Source organism: Podarcis erhardii (genome assembly GCF_964252035.2).
Source record: "Podarcis erhardii genome assembly, chromosome: 2".
In the NCBI taxonomy this organism is placed as follows: domain Eukaryota; kingdom Metazoa; phylum Chordata; class Lepidosauria; order Squamata; family Lacertidae; genus Podarcis; species Podarcis erhardii.
In genome coordinates this window covers 66,436,290-66,455,239 of record NC_138498.1, presented here as the reverse complement: position 1 = coordinate 66,455,239, position 18,950 = coordinate 66,436,290, and the positions used below count along the sequence as shown (strand labels likewise).

The window sequence follows — 18,950 nt, the reverse complement described above, 5'->3', positions numbered from 1 at the left end:
GTTGAATTAAGTGGGACTTGCTTCTGAGTAGGCAGGCATGGATGTTGCTGAATATCAGGCTGGTTCTTTGGTTGCCAGCCCCTTAAGTTAATGGTGTAAGCCTTCACATACTGTCTCCTGTGGACAGGCTTGCGTGATAGTTCATGGGGTGGAGAGACAGCTAGACAGAGAGAGCTTCATTTCCTGCTTCAAAACCGTATTTTTTTGGTAAAAACGGCGCTTTTTAAAAAAGCCCCTGTGATCACCACAGCTAAAAGCATCAAGCCACTTTCTACAGCAGGGGTGGTTACCCTTTTTTGGTCCACATTGACTGACCCACGGTCAACCACAGTGTCAAAGTCCACACTCTGGAGCTCCCAGGTTGCCACCAAATGCAAACTTCACTGCTAAGGAGCAACTGGGAGCATATTTTAAGGCTCCTTGTTGTCCCTTTGGAGCCTGTTCCACGCCTGACATCACATGACACTGGGTCTGGGGCAGATGCGTATCACTCAGGGGGAGGAACCAACTTGCGGAAACCAGATTAAGACCTCTGATGGGCCTGATTTGGCCCATAGGCCAGAGGTTCCCCATGTCAGATCTTCAGAAACCTTTTGTGTTTTCACGGTCCCTCCCACCCCACCCCCCTCTCTCTCTAGGTTTTGTTCCATATTTCCCACGATCTCACACTGGCAATTCTGAGCCATCAGACTGCTTCCTGGGAGGAGACAGTGAAAGCCACTCTTGCAGCTGTGACCCGTAGCTACGATGCTGGAAACTTCAGACTTATGCAAGAAATCTGCAACCTCCTCCTCCCTACAGGTATAAAAACTCATCCCACATTTAGGTCAGTTTTTATATAAATCCATTGGAACAGATCAAGACTTCGAGCCCCCCAACTTACAAAGTTCCTATCCAAGGATGGTATTCTGGTAACTTTCCTATAAGAATTTTGCTTTCTTGGATCCCATCATTGGCACCTCTGGCTTCCCTTTTATTCATTAAAAGGGCATAGTTCAATTTGTCACTTAAGCAATACTGAGCAGAGGCTGCATTTGCATGTAATGGGATGCCAAGGTTCTTGGGTTAAGAAACCGTACTCTGCATGCAACCATGTTCCTCCAGCTTGGATGCACGTTGATAAGCAAACCAGGAAAGGGATAGCTGTGTTGCACCAAAAGCTAGGACCATGAGTTTGTATCCATCTACTGTTGGGGCATCGGAACTTCCCCTGTGAGGGCACATGAAGGAGGAGAGGGAAGGAAATTTTCATCATGCTCACGTAATGATTTAGTTGGATACAACCCATGACTTTTTGCCCTGGTACACCACAATCTGTAAGTTTAGCAGAGAATTAAATATAATTAATAGATTAACAAAGCAGTTGTACTGAACTGTTGAAAGGGAGAGGACTACTTATGTCCTCCTTGTTCTATACAGTATGCAGATTATGGATAATCAGCGCAGTATTCTAGAGAAGTTCTGTTGTGTAAACCAAGGCATTGTTTTAAAAAATAACTAACATTCCACTCTGTATCTGACCCTGATTAGGCTGGCATAGTGAGGCATCTGCAAGGCCACTTCCAATGACACTTCTTGTATTTCATTTCCACCAGTCAAAAGGAAACTGGCCTCTGCTTAGTGACGGGGATGTCTTCTGTGTTTTACTTCTTTTGGATACTACTAAGTTGTAGCTTTGTCACAGATGAAAAACTGGAGGGTATCTAGGGGGAGGAAGTTCTACATTAAATCACCTGTCATGTAGTCCCTCCTGAGTGAATCAGGGCAAGCAGCCCATCACATGAATGCCTTCCTCACTGTGCCAGCCTAGAAGGTATGGTAAATGAACCCATGTTCCTTTCCAACTGTGCATATATTATGTTTTGACAGGCTGCGCTCATCTAAGAGAGAAGCTGGACAGCACAGATTTGCAAAGTATGGCAGCCTGCAAAAGCCTGGAGGCATTTGTAGCTTATGGGCAACTATACGATCTCTGGTGGAACCCGGAACGTGTGGATTTGCGTGTCGTGGAACAACCAGGGCTGACCTCTGAGGCTTGCACTTTTGAGCTGTCCACTCCTGGCCAGAGTAACATCGAAAGAGTCTCTTTGCCTGAAGAAACTGAAGTTGAAGATCCGCTTTCAAGAGGACATAACAATTGCACACACTCAGAGACTGATTCAGTAGCCAGCTCAAGCCTTTTAGTGGAAAGACAAGCAAAACTGAGGGGCTGTAGAGTGCTCCTTTCAGAAGAATATGCTGCAATCCAAAGTACAAAGAGAGACATCTCTAGAATTCAGCAGACTTTGGCAGACATGATCAACCAACATCAGAAAAACAACCTCCACCAAAGTGCCACCAACAGCCAGGATTTAGCTGAATCCCCAGCAAGCCAGAGTCAGAAGTAAGTGGTGCATTTTAGTGATGATGGTAGTGCTCAAAGCTGGCTGTGGAATCCCATTGAACTAGGCCCCAATTCATAAATTTCTGTTGTGTGATAGTTGTAAAAAAAACACACCAAGCAAACCCTCAGACCTTCTGACGGTGTGGTTGGGATTACCAGATGAGAGAAGTTCTGTTGTACTTGCAGAAGTTGTTCCTTATTTGCATTGATTTAGTTGGATATGACACATGGAAAAGGTGTTAATAGTCTCTCCACTCAGTGTGAGCTTTTCAGGGAGACCTTGGCTGTGAATATTTGATACACTAACCCTGAGAGAAACCTTTGACACACTTCTCAAAAAACTGATCTGATTTTTTTGCTTCAGACAAGTTGCTGCATTCCTTCTATAGTGGTATTTATTATACGGAAGTCAGTTTCATAATGTTTAATGACACAAAGTTATCAAGCCTTATAATCACACTTTAATTTCTAAGTTAAAGTGAGTGGCAGGTTGGGAATATTTAACTTTTTTGTATTTTTGAAATTGTGATCTCTTAAAACTTCTTTACAGTAAGGAACAAGTGAATGAACCAGTTTCTCTGCTAGATTTGACAAAACAACTAACAGAAGCAAATCAGAAACTGGCAGAGTTCCCAGATAGTATAAAGGTAAGTCTGACTTTAACATGGAGCAAAATCTTTGTTTCCCTACTTTACTTAACAGCACAAGCTTGTGGGAAACTCAGCCAGATGGGCGGGGTATAAATAATAAATTATTATTGTTATAACTTCACAGAAGGAAATCAAGAGATTTGGGTCTCCTCGAAGATATGTTTGAAGATGCTTGTTTTGTTGTAGCAGTAGGTGGCTAACCTGTGGCCCTACAGATGTTAAGATGGGAGTTGTAGTCCAGCAACAGCTGGAGGGCAAAATCCTGTTTTTTACAAGATCAGTTGGTTTAAAAATCTGCATAGGACTCATTTCAAGCTACCCTTTCAATGATGTCAATGACTGGTTGGCAAAACAGCTGACTTGTACAGTTTCAAGTTGGAAAAGTGAATGAATTCTAAAATATGCGACCCCAGAATATACATGTGTGATAACCTATGAGCAAGCGAGTTATGTTCACCTGAAATATGCAGCAGTCATCACTGAAGATACCCATGCAGCTGAAAAGCTGCTTACTGCAGCAGCATAGTGTAGCTTTAAAATATTGTGCTCTTTGGAATAGCACTAAATCTGGCAATGTCGTTATATTGATCGTATAATGCAGCTGGGAAATGTGGTAAGATATATCACCTCAGCTTGGAGTTATACATAGGAGTTTCCAGTGTGTAAAAATACAATTTTTTTTCTTTTTTCCAGGTTTCTCCCTTCCCCGACGTACTTGAGTGCTGTCTTGTTGTGCTTCACATGAGTGTCCAGCACCATGAAGTAGTTCCAGAATTACAGGAGAAGTCATTAGAACTACTTAGAAAATACAAAGGAACTCACATTTGTAAGGACGAAATATGTTTCATTCTAGAATGGATGAACAAGATACTTCTACATAGTCATGCCGGTCCGTGAGAGCTTTCTGAAATAATGTGCAGAAAGAAAACCCAACCTACCAGAAGTATCCATTTTCTTTTCTAGTGCTGTCAACTTATTTTCTATTTTGAGGCAATACTCTGTGGACGGATTCTCTAATGTACATTCTCTAACGTACATAGTTTCTATGAACTTTCTGTGCACGACAATTGACCAATAAATAGTATATGTTCTAAAAATGAAATTTATTTTTTCATCACTGCTTTCATAAGCAAATTTTGCAAAGATTTGAGGATGGATGCTGCCTACTGCACGAAGGGACCTGCAAGGGCACCTTTAAAAAATGCTAGTATGGATGATACAAAGCAGTTGACCGCTCATCATTGCAACCTTGTGAAGATATCTTACACCAAAAGTAGGATGGGGAATAAAGACAAAAAACATGCATGGATGGTGCTAATTGTAGTATGCATATCAATTAATCTTGCTGTCAGGGGTTCAGGAGCAGAGACACAGGAGGAGGAGGAATCCGAGGGGGGTGTAGGCAGTGACAGTGGTCAGAGAGATTCCACGAGTCTCTCCAGCGAATCAGAAGATTCACAGAGAGGAGCGCCAATGGCCAGGGCAAGGGGGGTGCCAAGGGGGAAACCCCAGAAGGAAGGGGCCAGCGGGGACTCCCTGAGCAGCAGTTGGAAATCAGGACCAGCGTCCCCACCAGAGCGTAGTGGGGGGGAGGAGTCCCAGGCATCAGGACCAGTCTTCTCACCACCAGAGGGAGGAGATGAGTCAGGACTGGCCACGCCTCCATCGGAGAGCGGGGAAACGGTCAGGAGGAAAGTTACCGGCTGGGCGCGCGCGCCAAGTTCAAATGTACAGGCGAGTGGCACAGCAGGTAGCCCGGATAGGGAGCCAGGTCCTAAAGCCTGCCGGAAGGAAGGGCAAGACTCAGGGGGGTCAGCGTCAGAAGAGTCCAGGAGGGAGGAAACCCCAGGGGGCAGAAGGACCCAGAGGAGGAAGGAACAGCGCAGGAGGTGGAGCCGGGCTAGGATCTTAAACTGGTGCGGAAGGGGTAGTGACTCAGAGGGAACTTCGCCGGTCTAGGGCCAAGACGTAGGGCTGCACGCTCTGGGGTTTGAAATGGAAACTAAACTTCAATAAAGACTCTTGTACATTACATCAACCGGGCGTTGGTCCTCTGTGAGCTGGGACCTAGAGGCAGCTCTGACACTTGCGTATAAGGTAAGGCAAGATATTCTTGACCTCCCCTCAGTATACCATTTTCTGTAAGTACAGTGGTACCTTGGTTCTCAAACTCAATCCGTTATGGAAGTCTCTTCGACTTCCAAAACATTCACAAACCAAGGCGCGGCTGATTGGCCCCAGAAACAATGCCGACAGCTGAAATGGAGGTTTGGCTTCCAAAAAAATGTTTGCAAACTGGAACACTTCTGGGTTTGTGGCATTCAGGTACCACTGTACATTATATTTGCCACAAGTCTTAGGAGATCTAAGGAGACAGAAGCCACTAGCTGAGGGTGGGGTGGAAAACAGCAGCCTTTTAAGACCCCCAAAGATCCCAAAAACTCGCTTGATATCACTCATTGGCTAAAACTACTGAAAGGGGGGGGTAACTTATCTCACAGAAATCAGTTGGCAGATTAAGGCATGCTGCCAGCTTTGCTTTGAAGCGTTTGATCTTGGAGACCTTTTTAAAACACAATTTCAAAAGAAGTGTGGAAAAAGTCAAAAAGTCTCATGCCTTAAGAAAATTCTTTATTTTACAAAATTAAGAACCAATCATATATACATGAGCATTTAACTGCAACCAGTGAATACTTTTACATAATGGGGAGTTATTAAGCTTGTTAAAAATACCACACTATCAGGATTTTGTCTCTCCCTCAAACAGATTTTGGTTTTCAAGATTGTATGGAAATTGCTATTAAATGCACTTTTAGTCTGTAACCATTTAACAATTTTGGGTTGCTCTTTAAAGTACTATAAAAGGGACATCTAAAAGCTGAACTAGCCTTCATTGGTAGGTACGTGTGATTTTATCCATTTATTCAACAACTTGGTAGAAGGGTAACTTGGAATTAATTTTCGGTCCACATTGTTATTGTAGTCTCAATCATGCAGGCAGTTTTGATTCTATGGTAGTTAAGATGAAGCATACTGCTATATGACACATGGCCCGGCAATCTAAAAGGAGAAGCTAGCTATAATACAAGCCAGCACAACCCTTACGGCTGCTACTAAGATGTAAGCATCTCATGCATTATGTCTCCACCACCAGGGCTGAATGGATCACTTTCACAGAATTACTTACACAAAAGATAAAAGCTAGCAGAGGGCTTAGGAACACATCACCCTCACAGAGAGCAAAAAAAGGTTTAAAATAAGCTTTCAAAAGCTAAATCTGCAAGTGCATGAGAGAACTGCAGCACTGCTGAAAGTTCTGAAATGACCTGCGCCTTGCAAATTCAGCAAGTTTTAAAAGAAAACAGAGGTATATACACTGTAGTTTGTATCTGTTTTTACTTATGAGCATGACACTCTACCAGCCATTATGAAACTGCTGATTAGAATCAGCCAAGATTCATAGCAAAGATGCCTTTTGCCCTCTGTAAAAACGCTAGTTCTTCTGCCATGTGTTTGAGATGTAACACTTTAAAGGAGGAAGCTTGCCCCCATGGACCCATGTTCTGTTGAACAGCATTCTGTTGTCACTGCTGCAAATTGTTGATAATAGCCAGAATACTCATTTTCTCTTGAGCTGCTTCTACATCTTCACTCTGTTTCTGAGCCACTCCCGTACCAAGGCCATAGAGTCTCCCACAGTACTTTGCATCATCAATTGTGTCCTCAAAGAACAACTGCAAAACAGAAAAAAATACACGTCACAAGTTGTTTCGTATGACTAACCAACTGCAGAAACCATGGAAAGGGAAACTCTGTCTAGTCAAAGGAAAGCTGGAGATACCAAGGTGGTTAGAATTTGCTGGCAAGCTACTGCACACTCTCACTATTTGGTAGGAGACAAGACACGCCTACCTCTTTCATTCTGAAGAATGCCATCCCAGTGAGTAGCGAGTCTGATCCAGCTTGGTGCTGCCGTCCAATCCGCTGTAAATCCAGCTGGTCAGCAACTTCCTGAAGGCCTCCCTGCAAGAGAGAAGAAATAAGACCTAATCCACCTCACTTCTTGTCTTCTCTGCCTATGACAATCATAGAATCATAGAGTTGGAAGAGACCACAAGGGCCATCGAGTCCAACCCCCTGCCAAGCAGGAAACACCATCAGAGCACTCCTGACATATGGTTGTCAAGCCTCTGCTTAAAGACCTCACAGCATTTTACAAGAATTTCAAATCGAAGGCCAAGGGTTAGGCTTGTATTTATTAATAAGGTTAACCTTGGACAAGAATTTATAGTTACTATACCAGCAAGCTTTAGAAACTACAATACAAACACAGAGCTATCAAACAAGTTCAATTTTGCTATCGGCATATCTTAGTCAGGATTGGCATTTGGACATTTGCCTCCAAACTCAATTTGATCAACCCATGAGCCATAAATTTAAGTGAACAGTAATAAAAGTGCAGTTCACAAAATGTAAAACAAAACAAAAAAATTCTAGGTCGCCAGAGACCAGTCGCAAACTTCTTTCAGAGTACCACATCAGATCACAGGAAGACTCCCTATAACACTGGTGTGAAAACAGCTTGGTGAATGAGGCATATGTGCACGATTACTCACACAGAGCAAGGATCGAGTGCACACTTCTGCCATTTGTATTGAATGACACCATGGTACAGTAGGTTGCCACTCACACAATGGTTGTTTATTGCAAGGAGCATGTGACACTGATCATCAAATAGTAGGCCAGTAGCAGGGAACCATTTTTCTGTGGGCCATATTAACAGTGGCTGAGGTTGGGTCAGTGTCAGCTCTTTTTCTCCATCATTGTTTTCCACACCCTATACCCATCTCTAAGAAAGCATAAAGGCAGCTTGGTTTTATCTGCTTTCAGCTGTCCTCAACCCCCGTCTCTCTTTCTGTCCCTTCTTCAGCTCTATTCAACCCTCCATTGCAGTTACCAGCCCACACTCCCTCTCAATGCAAGGAAGATTCCCACACACATCCCTCATCTTGGCAAAGCTCATCTGCTCTGCTATCAGGGAGATTTGGTAGTCTGGTTAATAGGAAGGAAGTGATGGAACACTGTGAAGATGCTGGTCATGTACCCAGCCCAGCAGTAAGAGAGAGTTGCAATTCAAACCAATTCTACTATTGTTATACTATTTATTATTTTAAAAGCCATAAACCTACCAAATAATCCATATTTCAGTTCACTTTGTTTACATCTATACAAAGCAGCAACCAATGTATCTCAAATTTTGCAATTACAGTAAAATCAAGTACTGTACCTTTAGGTTTTTGCAGCTCTTCATGAGGTACTTAACGTCATATATAGATGGAAAGAAAAGGTTCAAGATATGAAAGAATTCATGTTCTTCTTCTGGAAGCCTTGAATCTGTCAGAAGTTTTACCATATAACCGAAGTCATAGCCACTGAGGAAGGAATTATGCAAAGACAGATCAACCAGTGGTTTAAATGCATTATTTTCAAACCTGGCTGGTACTACTAAAATGCTGTTACTAGGAGATATCCTAGAAGCAGTTACTAGAAGGTACCTTGAAGCCAAGGTTATCATTATTATCAACATTAATTAACAGTACATGCTCAACGCTCAACTACTGCAGATTTCTGGCAGGGAAAGAACATTTCCCAAATAGGGTCTTTTTGGAATTCATAGTGAATCATGTACTTAATTTAATCAACCTGCAAGCACTTGAGTGCTGGTAGTTCTGAAAACTAAAAACAAGACAATGCTTCACAGAATTGTAGGATTGGAAGGACTCCGAGGGTCATCTAGTCAACCCCCTACAATGCAGGCTTTGTTCTGCAGGGGGCCGACTAATAAGCTTATATTTATTTGCAAAGGGCACAGAACAGTGATGCAGAATCCTACACTGTGGAGTCTTACTTTAGCACAAAGAATTTCATCACCTTTCCCATCTCTCATAATTACCTCACTCAATAACCCGTTCAAGTTAAGGGGACTTAAGCAGAAGGGGAGGGCGGAAAGCACTTGCTCCCAGCTTCTCTGTGAAAGGCCCCCAACGTAAGTTTTATGGGATATGCAAAACTCTACAATCAAGCATAAATTTTTCACAACATAACATAAAAGTGGCTAAATGTTAGAAGTGAAATGCTATTTGACAAACCTGTGAAATGAAAGCCACTTGACATTGTCACAGAGCACCACACCAGAGGTCATAAGTAGTTCAGCAAAATGCAAGGTATCAATCCCTTCCTCTTCATGCTTCTGAAACTGCAATCCAGAGCTTGCAAGAAGGTCTATTGAATCTTGAGAATACATATCTTCCCTAGTGAGAAGGGCAAATAAATGTTATATATCAGGTCTTCACTGTGCCTAAATGAATCAATGGAACTTTTATAATATTTATTTATAACCCTCCTTTTCTCCCAATGAGGCTCAAGACAGATTACAGATAAAAACATGAACCACTAAAAACACAGGAGGAAAACAATCATCTAAAAGCAATTAAATATTGATAGAATTAAAACTATATACATATATAAAATCAGTGTGAAACATGGAAATAATTACAACAGAAACAGCACGACAGTAGCCCTTTCATTAAAAGAAGTCAATTCCCAAAAGCGTCTTGGAGCAAGAAAGTCTTAAACCCACCCCCACCCTGCTTCAGAAAGACAGCAAGAAGGGAGTCAGTCTTGCTTCTCTAGGGAAGGTGTTCCCAAGTCTGGGAGGAGCCACCAAGAAGGCCCTCTCCCATGGCTCCACACAGCATGCCTGTGAAGGTGATGGGCCTCCCCCTAAGATATCAAAACCCAGGCAGGCTTGTATGAGGAACAGCTGCTATCCCTGTGCAAAGTGAGAGCACACTTCCAGACTCTCTAGCATAAACTCCTCACTGGGGAATGAGAGAGGAAAGTCCACAAAGAAATAGGAGATTGGGAGTGTGTAAGTACAAAGGCCCCAGAACATTTGAGTAAATGCAGGGCCACTATGTCTACATTTACCATAAAGAATGCCAGCTTCTTGCCATATACTTGGGGTAAAAAAAAATGGAAGACATTTATGTTTTGACAATATTTTCCAGCTGGATAAAAAAGTATCTCCTTTGGCGGACTTCCGGGTCGGCGCCATCGCCGAATGGCGGACTCCCTCCGAGCTCCGGAGGGAGCCTGCACGGCAGGGGCTGGGTCCTACCGCACCGGCGATGCGGGGACCCTTAAAAACCACGGCCACGGGGGCCGTGGACATGGAGACTCGGCTGACACCGTTAGCGCCCTCCCGACTCGTGAAGGAGCCTTTTTAAAGGCTACGGATCGGGTGCCGGGGAGAAGCGTGGTGTTTTGAGTCCTCTGCTATCCCTGCCGTGCGAAGCCGCATGCCATTCGGCGGAGAGCGCTGGCTTCTTCCTTTGAAAATTCGGACCTAAAAGAACAACCTGTAAGTAATTGGAACTTGGATTAAAAAGAGGGACAAAAATTTTAAAAATTTCGGAGCGAGCGGGGGAGGCGCAAAAAAGGAAGTCAGCCACCCCCTCCATTGTAGAAGGGTCAAAGCAAAGGATCTGATAACTAAGATCGGAGTAACATCATTTTGGCAAGTTTTTAACCTCACGAGTGAAGAACATGAGATTGAGCTGGAGGAGGAAAGTAGAATTCGGACTTAAAAACAACCCCCCCTGGAACCCCGGGAGCGATCGACGACGGAGTTTGGAGAGGAGAAAGGCAAGTTTTGACAGCTGTCAAAGAGCTGTCAAAGCGGAAAATAAGATAGAGACTATGTTACAAGGACTTTGCTGGTTATATTTGTTATAAATTGGATACAAATTGTTTTAAATAAGGATTACAAAGTTACTAGGGCTAATGGATGTGATCTGGAAGAGAACTCAGCTTTTGCAATCCACCTAGAGGAGCCGAGGGACATTACAAGTTTTAGCTGGAAATTGGAACTGAACTGTTTATCTCCTGGGAAACTGCAGAAATGGAACATTATTATGACTACAGAGGCCACTACACCGAAGAAGACAATGGAATCATCTGTTGTGGAATGAAAGGAACTTGACGTAATGTTTTGTTTCTGAATAACAAGCCTCTGTAAAGGAACTAACTTTTGGAATTAGGACATTTGTGCAGGAAAACAGGGACAGAAAGAAATAGAAAGAGGAGTGTGATCAATAAGAACAACAAAATAACAAGAATTGGACCAAGTTAAAAGTGGGGACATTTGGGACATCCAGATTTGACAAGCTTAAGGATTATAATTTGGAGTTTTTCACTCCTGGATATAAAAATCTGGATGGAAAAAATGGGCCTCTCTTTGAGACAGAATCCTTCCATGATTGGACATTCGAAACTAAAGAGGACTGGCAAAGGACTATGATTTAGAGAGACGTGGAAATATCGGACATTGAGGAACATTGGGAACGCAACCGGGAAAAGGGGGGGTGGGAAATGTGGAATCCTTAAAGGCGTAAACTACGTTTTATTTAGGCTATATACATCTACATGGTATTCTAAAGGGGGGAACTCGTGGTGGGAATAAGCCGATTTTAGGGGAATGGAAAATAATGTTTTTTTAAAAAAAAAAAAAATTGGGTTAAGGATAACAAGTTTGAATTGAGGAGAAGAACTTGTTGAGATCATTTGAGAGATTGGGAATACAAGGGGGGGAGGGAAGGGGAAGTCCTGAAGGGATGTAATTGGAAAAAGATTTGAAATTGGATGTTTTATTAATTTGTAATTAATTGGAAAACTTTAATAAATATTATTAAAAAAAAAAAAAAAAAAAAGTATCTCCTTTAGGTTTAAAAATAATAAACATTTGCCTTGAATTGTTTTTTGTGCTGCTTGTATGGCATATTTGCAAACTACCATGAGAAGCATGTAAAAGGCAATTCGTAAATTAAAAAGTTATAATGATACTTACAAGAAATACTTTTTCCTGATTAGGGTGAAGGGCCTGCTAAAGACTTAAAGCCCGAACAATTTGGCAATAATCCTAGGTTTAAAAGTGATTTTTAATAACATTTTGACAAAAAACCCGTCATTCTGTGCTGGCACATTGATTTAAAACATAATCCCTTCATATTGAGATGGGATTTTTTCCTAGCTGGCAAGCAGCTCTTCCTCCTATGTGGGAACAACCTTTCAGAGAAAAACTGATTCACACATCCCCCAACTTGGAAGACTTACGTAAGATTGAACTTGAAGTTAAACTGCCATGTGTTGATACCAGCAGGGTATTCGCCTTTCTCATTTGTGAAGGTCAGACCTAGCTGGATGATTTTCAGCAGATCAACATTGCATCGGAGCAACTGATACTGATAGTCTATAGAGCTGCGAAATTCACCTATTGGTCGAACAACCACCCCAGGAAACTCTGTGTCCTAGAAAAACAAAGAGAAGTCCAACCCAAACCTTGTAAGTTCTATTCACAGATATAACACACACCAATGCAATAAACACCACAGACTATCTCCTGAATTCTGCAGTTGCCGGCTTCCTGGCATCAGCGTCACAAAAAGTTAATTAAGCATGCATAAAATAATGCTTATAGCCAACTGCAGTTTCTCTTTTTGTGGCCCTTTTCCATCTTTGGTGAAACATCTGGGCCCCCCCCAGCCATTCTAAAATGGGAGATAAAGTGAGAGAATGCCTGCAGCACTACAACTGCATAGCCACTCCTCCCCCTGGATACAGAGGCACATGGTGATTCAGATGCCCTTGGCAGCTCTTTTTCCAGCCTGTTGCAGGCACTATCTGTGCACTATCTGCAAAGTGAATCCTTCATGTGCCATTGCCCCTGAATTCAACGGAAGGAGTAGAGATACAAGGTGACTGGGAGGGACAAGGGAATGAAGGACAACAGGAATGCAACAACAACAAAAAAAGGTTTTCTTCGCCTACAATTTAAACTGTAGTAGTCTAATTAGCTTAATAAAAGTAAAAAAGCAAACCTCAGACTGATTAGAGTCCTGCTCCCCCAACTCTAAGCCATGTTCCGGAACATGTGAACTGTTCCTGACTGAAATAAAATTTTTCAGTTTCACATAGGATTTGCATAAGCTAAAGAGGAAGGGACATGGCTCTTTCGCACATAAACACTACATATTTTCAGATTCTGGAACAGAAGAACCCGTTATCTTAGGTTGTGGTCACTCAGTGAACTAGAGACTATTTAATCTACATAAGCTCTACAATCTTTTAATAACTAGGCTATGGCGCAGGCTAAAGGCATCTTCACATACCATGTCTTTTATCAATCTAGGCTGCCATATGAGTTGGCTGGGAAGGAGCTTCTCTTAGGTTTAACCTCATTGCAAAAGGAACTTTGTACTTGCTTATAACTTCATCCCCTACAGCCCAAACCAATGAAGCTAGGCATTTGCTCATCTGATATCTCAATCTGCATTAAGGACACTGAAAATCCTCCTAAATTTCATCAGGTGTTATATCACATCTACCAATTAGCTGAACACACTAATTTAAGCTATAATAACTCATTTGTCTACATATAAATCCTATATTTAGAAAGCTGAATACTGGAAGACATATTTACCATTGCGATGTAGCTGTAACTAAGAACTATTTCCCGAATTTTTCTCATTTCCTCTTCTAGATTATTTGCCCATACTTCGCAGATCACCTGACTGTTTTCTGCAAGTGCCGCTGGCATCCTGAGGGATTTGCACCACAATCACAAGAGCAGGGTGGGAGCGCCAAGATGTCAAGATAAACCACCCTAAATATGTAGGAAAAATGACAAGTGCTTATTCCAGCAAGATATTCATTTCAGAGAAAAACAGGGAGAAAAACATCAGGGACAGGGAGTCCAATCATTGTTACTTAGAAATAAGTCACAGATGGCAGAGTTCCACTCAAGAATTCCCCTTTCTCTCCCTGCATACCCTCAAAATCAGCTCTAGGGGCTCCCCCAACCCCCAGATCAGATTCTGAGGGGAAACAATAGCAAAGCTGTAGCCACTGTCTGGTGAGCAAGGTTATCAGTGGTTTATTACAGTATTTTGTATCTTCTTTAAGGGTATAAACACTAAAACTATTGCATTTTCTACATTTGTGTTTTGCTGTTTCGAAACAGGCATTTATGTAATTCTTATACTGACTGGAAGACAGATCCGCTTTCTCCAGCAACACCCCAGAGACTATGCATAAGGCTTGTGCCCTGGATCCTTGTAGACTGCAGCAACTAGAGACAGAAACAGGACATATTCCTTCAAGGCTCCATATATTGGCCACAGGATGTTCTTTTTGAGCAGGCATTGTACACAATTCTGCCACAGCATACACATTTTCCAATGCATCTTGGATATTACAATTTAAATAGATCCATTCCACACAATGCAGGAATTGGGCCTTAAGTGTTGTGGCACTTACCCTTTGGAATTTCCTCCTCTTGAATATTAAACAAGTCTTCAGTAGCCTTTTCAGTGACTACTAAAGACCTTCTTTCAACAGCCTTTTTAAGTTGAGATCTTTTCCAGTCTGATTTTGTGCATATCAGAACTGTTGTAAATATATTTTTGAAGATATTTTTGCTGCTTTGCCTCTTGTTGTTTGCTGCCCAGGTTCCTCTGGAATGAAGGATAGGATATAAAATTAGTAAATAAATATGCATCTTGACCAGAGAATGTACAAAAAGACTGTTAAGACATGCACATTCCTAAAAGACTGGTGTTTTAAAAAAAGAAATTCAAAATGCACAAGGCATGCATTGCTGCTTCTGCCTCCTGAAAAAGTCCATTGAAAATCACTCTTATTTCTTCCCATGCAAAGGCAAAAGGCAAAGAACTTGGGAGAAGAATATTTATGCTGGATTCACAGAACAGGGTTATTCAATGTGGCCAAGTTTGTGGGTGGCACCAATTTCTTTTACAGTAGTGAACACCAAAACAGATCACAAAGCATTTCAAAAGGATCTTTCTGAATGGAGTGAAACAACAACATAAGAATTGGCCTCCACAGTCACTTATGGACTCACTATTAAGACCATATTCATGGAAGACAATCTTCCTCAGCTACAAGTGATCGCCAAAGAAGAAGGAGGCAAATGAAGTTGTTAAGAGTAGTATGATGAACTTTGGTGCAAAAAATATCCATTTCATATATATACCAATGGAGGCTGAACTGGCAATAACTAACCAGGAAAAAAAATATTTCCATTTAGAAAAAGAAAGATGAAACATAATACAGGTTTATAAAAACTAAACACGGTATAGAGAAATCAGAAATAAAAAGACATTTTCCCCCTCTTGTAATACAGTAACAGAATGTTAAACTATGGAATTCACTACCACAAGATTGGTGACAATATTTACCGTATTTTTCGCCCTATAGGACGCACTTTTTCCCCTCCTAAAACGAAGGGGAACTCTGTGTGCGTCCTATGAGGCGAATATAGGCTTTCACTGAAGCTTGGAGAGCAAGAGGGGTCGGTGCGCACCGACCCCTCTCACTCTCCAGGCTTCAGGAAGCTATCTGCAAGCCTGGGGAGCCCTCGGGAGTTCCCGCAGGGCTCCCCACACTGCGGATAGCAGCCTGATGCCCAGCGCACAAAGCACCCTGAAGCAGAGCGCCCCTCGCGCCGGGCAGACATCCGCAGCGTAGGGAGCACTGTGGGAGTTCCCGCAGGGCTCCCCACGCTGCGAATAGCAGCCTGCTGCACAGAGCGCGGGGCGCGCTGAAGCAGAGCACCCCACGCTTCAGGCAGACATCGGCCAGCCCCACAAGCTCGGGGGACAGTGGGGAGGCGCAGCGCCGCCATCCCGCTGTTCCCCGACCTGGTTTTGGGGGGGAAATAAACGAGAAAAAAAATTCCTTTATTTCCCCCCCAAAAAACTAGGTGTGTCCTAAGGGACGGAGCGTCCTATAGGACGAAAAATACGGTACTTCCAGTCTCAAGGTCTAGTAGTAACTTGGCTTCCTCTCTTATGGTGCTATATTTCACACTACTTTGTCTAACCTTTTGACTATGAAAACTTTAGGCTTCTCAGAATTGGTTGTTGTGAAACAAGGATTTTGTTTTAAGCCTGCTGCTCTGAGTGCCCCTAAACACAACCAAGTGAACATTCTTTTCACTATTTTATATGAATCTGCCAGCATCTTTTTCTAAACCCAAGTAACCTTCAGTAAAATTATCTGCCCTAAAAACCATGCCATTATTCTGAACATTCTTCTTGCATTTCCTTATTTATATTTGCTTTTCAGAGTAGCAGTAACAGTACTAAAAATGCATAAAAATCAACAGGATCATTTTTGCCTCACAAGTTTGAGAAGAACTATCTTTGCCTTCCTACAGATGCTTCAAACTGTGCTGTTTCCAAAATATTCTATGAAACCAAGTTATATCTTAGATATTAAGAACTTTCATTATGTATAATCATTTTTAACCCAACAGTCTTTAAAGAAAACCTCATGTAACAATTTCAAAATTCTTAAACTATGTCCACTAGTTCCAAGTATATTAGTATATTTGTTAATTACTCTTCACCACAACACTCCAGTGCTGCATCTAAAATAGGCAATACAATACTGTACAGTACATCATTTTAATCAGACTGTTCCGCCTCACCCAAACAGCAGAAAATACTGTTTACTGATCATTCTACTTCACATTCTGCTTTCAGTGAGTTATACAAATCCAAAAAAGCAGGATTTCCAAATTATGCTCTGAATCATCCCTCAAACCCCTTTAACAAGGCAATCCACCCAGACATTTCTTTGCCAGAATTAGCTTCCTATGCTCCACCCCAGAAGTTAAGAAATATCTGTATTTTCTTGCAGCCTCTGCTCTCCCTCTTTGGTTCTCTCCTTGCCCTGGAAGCTTCCACCCCTCCAAGCATCACCCGCATCCAACACCCTCCTCCATTCGTTCACCAGTACTTTTCGGCTACTGCCTCAACTCCCCCGAGCGGGAATACAGACTGGAGTAAAAAAAATACCAATTTTCTGCTTAAATGCGAGGCCTCCTTCGATCTCCGTAACAGGGAAGGAGGCCGGGGTTAGAAATGTAAGGAAACAAGGACGAAGAAACAAATCGGCTTAATAAAGAGCACAATATTCTTACACGCTAGAAAATCTTTTGTCGCGACGAAATCTAGACCGACGTGGACTATGTGACTTCGCAGCAGAAGCCTCTCTCGTCCCTGATCCCTTCCAACAGAGAGGGAATCTTCTCTCTCACGAAAGAAGCATTTGCAGGACAACTTGCGTGCGCGCGTGTTTCTTCGCCCGCCCCCTGCGACGCAAGAAAAACCTCTCCGCGCGGAACTTTAGGCCCTCGCTTCGACGTGCCTTGCGCGGAAGGAGGAGGAGGAGGAGGAGGAGGAGGAAACGACGGCGCCACAAACCTCTGAGGTGCTGGAGCCCCTGCTCTGCCTTCCCCACCTTGGGAGCTACGCAAGCGAGAACCGAGGGTTTAAAAAAAAAACACCACCACCCACAACCAGGAAATCCGGTCAGCAAACAAAGGAGCTTTCCCGCCCGAGACCCTCCAGAGGCTCCTCCCCCTCCCCGCCCTCTCGGCCCCCAACCTCCCCCCGCCTGGCCTAAGGCCTAAATGCGAGCCCAACGCCTCACCAGGAGCGCGGGGAAACCGAGCGCCGGGCCGTTGCTCCTTTCCGCCGCCTTGGTCTTCCTCTGGTGGGGTCCCTTCTAGGCTACCGATTTTCCATCGCTCGATGGTTTGCTGAGCTGGGCGTCTTTTTCTCTCTATCGCTCTGTTTTTCTCCCTACACGCATGCGCTCTAAGCGAGCCTTTCTGGGGCAGGAAGCATCCGGCTTTCCGTAAGAGACGCCGGAAAGAGGAAAGAGAGCGCCCTTTTGCACGTGAACACTGCCTGCAGCGGCTCCTCCTCCCCGCTGTGTTCCAACTGCGCCTGCGCCTGGGAGGCGTTGGGTAAACCCAATGAGCAACGCGTGTCCTGTCGAAAGGGGTGGCTGAGTTTTTTGTTTTATGCGTTATGGAGCAGGATTCAACGGCGGCAGAGGCCGCCCAGAAAGGAGGAGAGGCAGCTATGAAAGCGATCGAGCTGTTTTGTTTTGATTCTGGCAAGCTCTGCTTCAGCAATTGAGGCAGCAATCCGAAAAGCAGCCTGGTTTGGGAATAATAATAAGCCTCCTTGAACCCCGTGGGATTCATTCCCATAAGATTTATTCCCGAGTGAGAATGCATGCTAATACGCCATGACAGTAATGTTAAGCACACTTGAGACCTGGTTCTGGACTTTGAAGTAAATCCATTTCAGGTCACTGGGAGTCATTCCCAAGTAATTGCATTACAGTCTTTAACCACAAGGCATTTTGAAACCGTAAGGACTTTGCTTCCAAGTGTTGTAAATAAAAATATGCCCTTTTCCCTTAGGGGGAACCAAGAGCCCATATAGAGTCCTTACATAGGTTCCCTATTGGTAGGAGAAAATAACAGAGGCCAACCAGAGAATATTGAGAAGCAAAGCAGCTAGTAAGCTTGATCTTTATTGATCTGTTGCAACAGGGTGCTCCCCTCACTCGCAGGAAAGGAGGAGGACCCACAAAAATGCTGTGCAATGGCTTATAAAGACTTTTGAAATTCCCATCCTGTAGACCAAGACCACCCCCAGAAACATGATACATACATCACAGAAGGGGTGTAACCTAAGACCACCCCTCAGATACATCACAGAAAAGGTGGTCTTAAAACAGAAATTTCAATATTGTTTTTCTCTTATCTTTGTTTGTTTTCCTGTCTGACAGGTTACTTGATTGGATTGCCTGAGGAGCCTGGATATTCTTTTGTAGTGATAAATAGTGATAAATACTTAGTTCCTGGGCCGTGTCACAGGCTCACACCTTATTCAAACACATCAACATACCCCTAAGACAGGATTTGTGAAGGAAAAGACAATGGGGAGATTTTTCCACTTTGACCATGCAGAGAA

At 43.1% G+C, this 18,950-nt stretch overlaps 2 protein-coding genes and 1 long non-coding RNA gene across 7 annotated transcripts in view; 2 read left to right on the top strand and 1 right to left on the bottom strand.

The window, feature by feature from the left end:
* GEMIN5 (gem nuclear organelle associated protein 5) overlaps window positions 1–4,135 on the top strand; it is a 28,304-nt gene extending 24,169 nt beyond the window's left edge. For both annotated transcript variants that reach the window (XM_081851500.1, XM_081851499.1), the window contains exons 25-28: window positions 639–801; window positions 1,870–2,383; window positions 2,934–3,030; window positions 3,727–4,135. In XM_081851500.1, the coding sequence (XP_081707626.1) occupies window positions 639–801; window positions 1,870–2,383; window positions 2,934–3,030; window positions 3,727–3,930 (978 nt within the window). In that variant the 3' untranslated portion in view covers window positions 3,931–4,135. The remainder of the gene's footprint in view (window positions 1–638; window positions 802–1,869; window positions 2,384–2,933; window positions 3,031–3,726) is intronic.
* Window positions 4,136–5,644: 1,509 nt separating this feature from the next.
* Window positions 5,645–17,796, bottom strand: CNOT8 (CCR4-NOT transcription complex subunit 8). 4 transcript variants are annotated; one of them, XM_081851578.1, is made up of 8 exons: window positions 17,611–17,796; window positions 14,410–14,606; window positions 13,574–13,756; window positions 12,208–12,401; window positions 9,183–9,344; window positions 8,321–8,465; window positions 6,946–7,056; window positions 5,645–6,767 (listed from the first exon to the last, which is right to left on the bottom strand). In XM_081851578.1, exons 3-8 carry the CDS (start codon window positions 13,688–13,690, stop codon window positions 6,618–6,620), a joined length of 879 nt encoding a protein of 292 aa, XP_081707704.1. In that variant the 5' UTR covers window positions 13,691–13,756; window positions 14,410–14,606; window positions 17,611–17,796; the 3' UTR covers window positions 5,645–6,617. The 4 variants fall into 4 exon arrangements, with proteins under 4 accessions (XP_081707704.1, XP_081707705.1, XP_081707706.1 ...); XM_081851579.1 differs by lacking the exon at window positions 17,611–17,796 and adding an exon at window positions 17,382–17,529; XM_081851580.1 differs by lacking the exon at window positions 14,410–14,606.
* Window positions 7,006–8,392, top strand: LOC309336132. The gene is made up of 2 exons (XR_014153902.1): window positions 7,006–7,133; window positions 7,243–8,392. It is a non-coding gene; the product is annotated as an uncharacterized lncRNA (long non-coding RNA).
* Window positions 17,797–18,950: the final 1,154 nt, after the last annotated feature.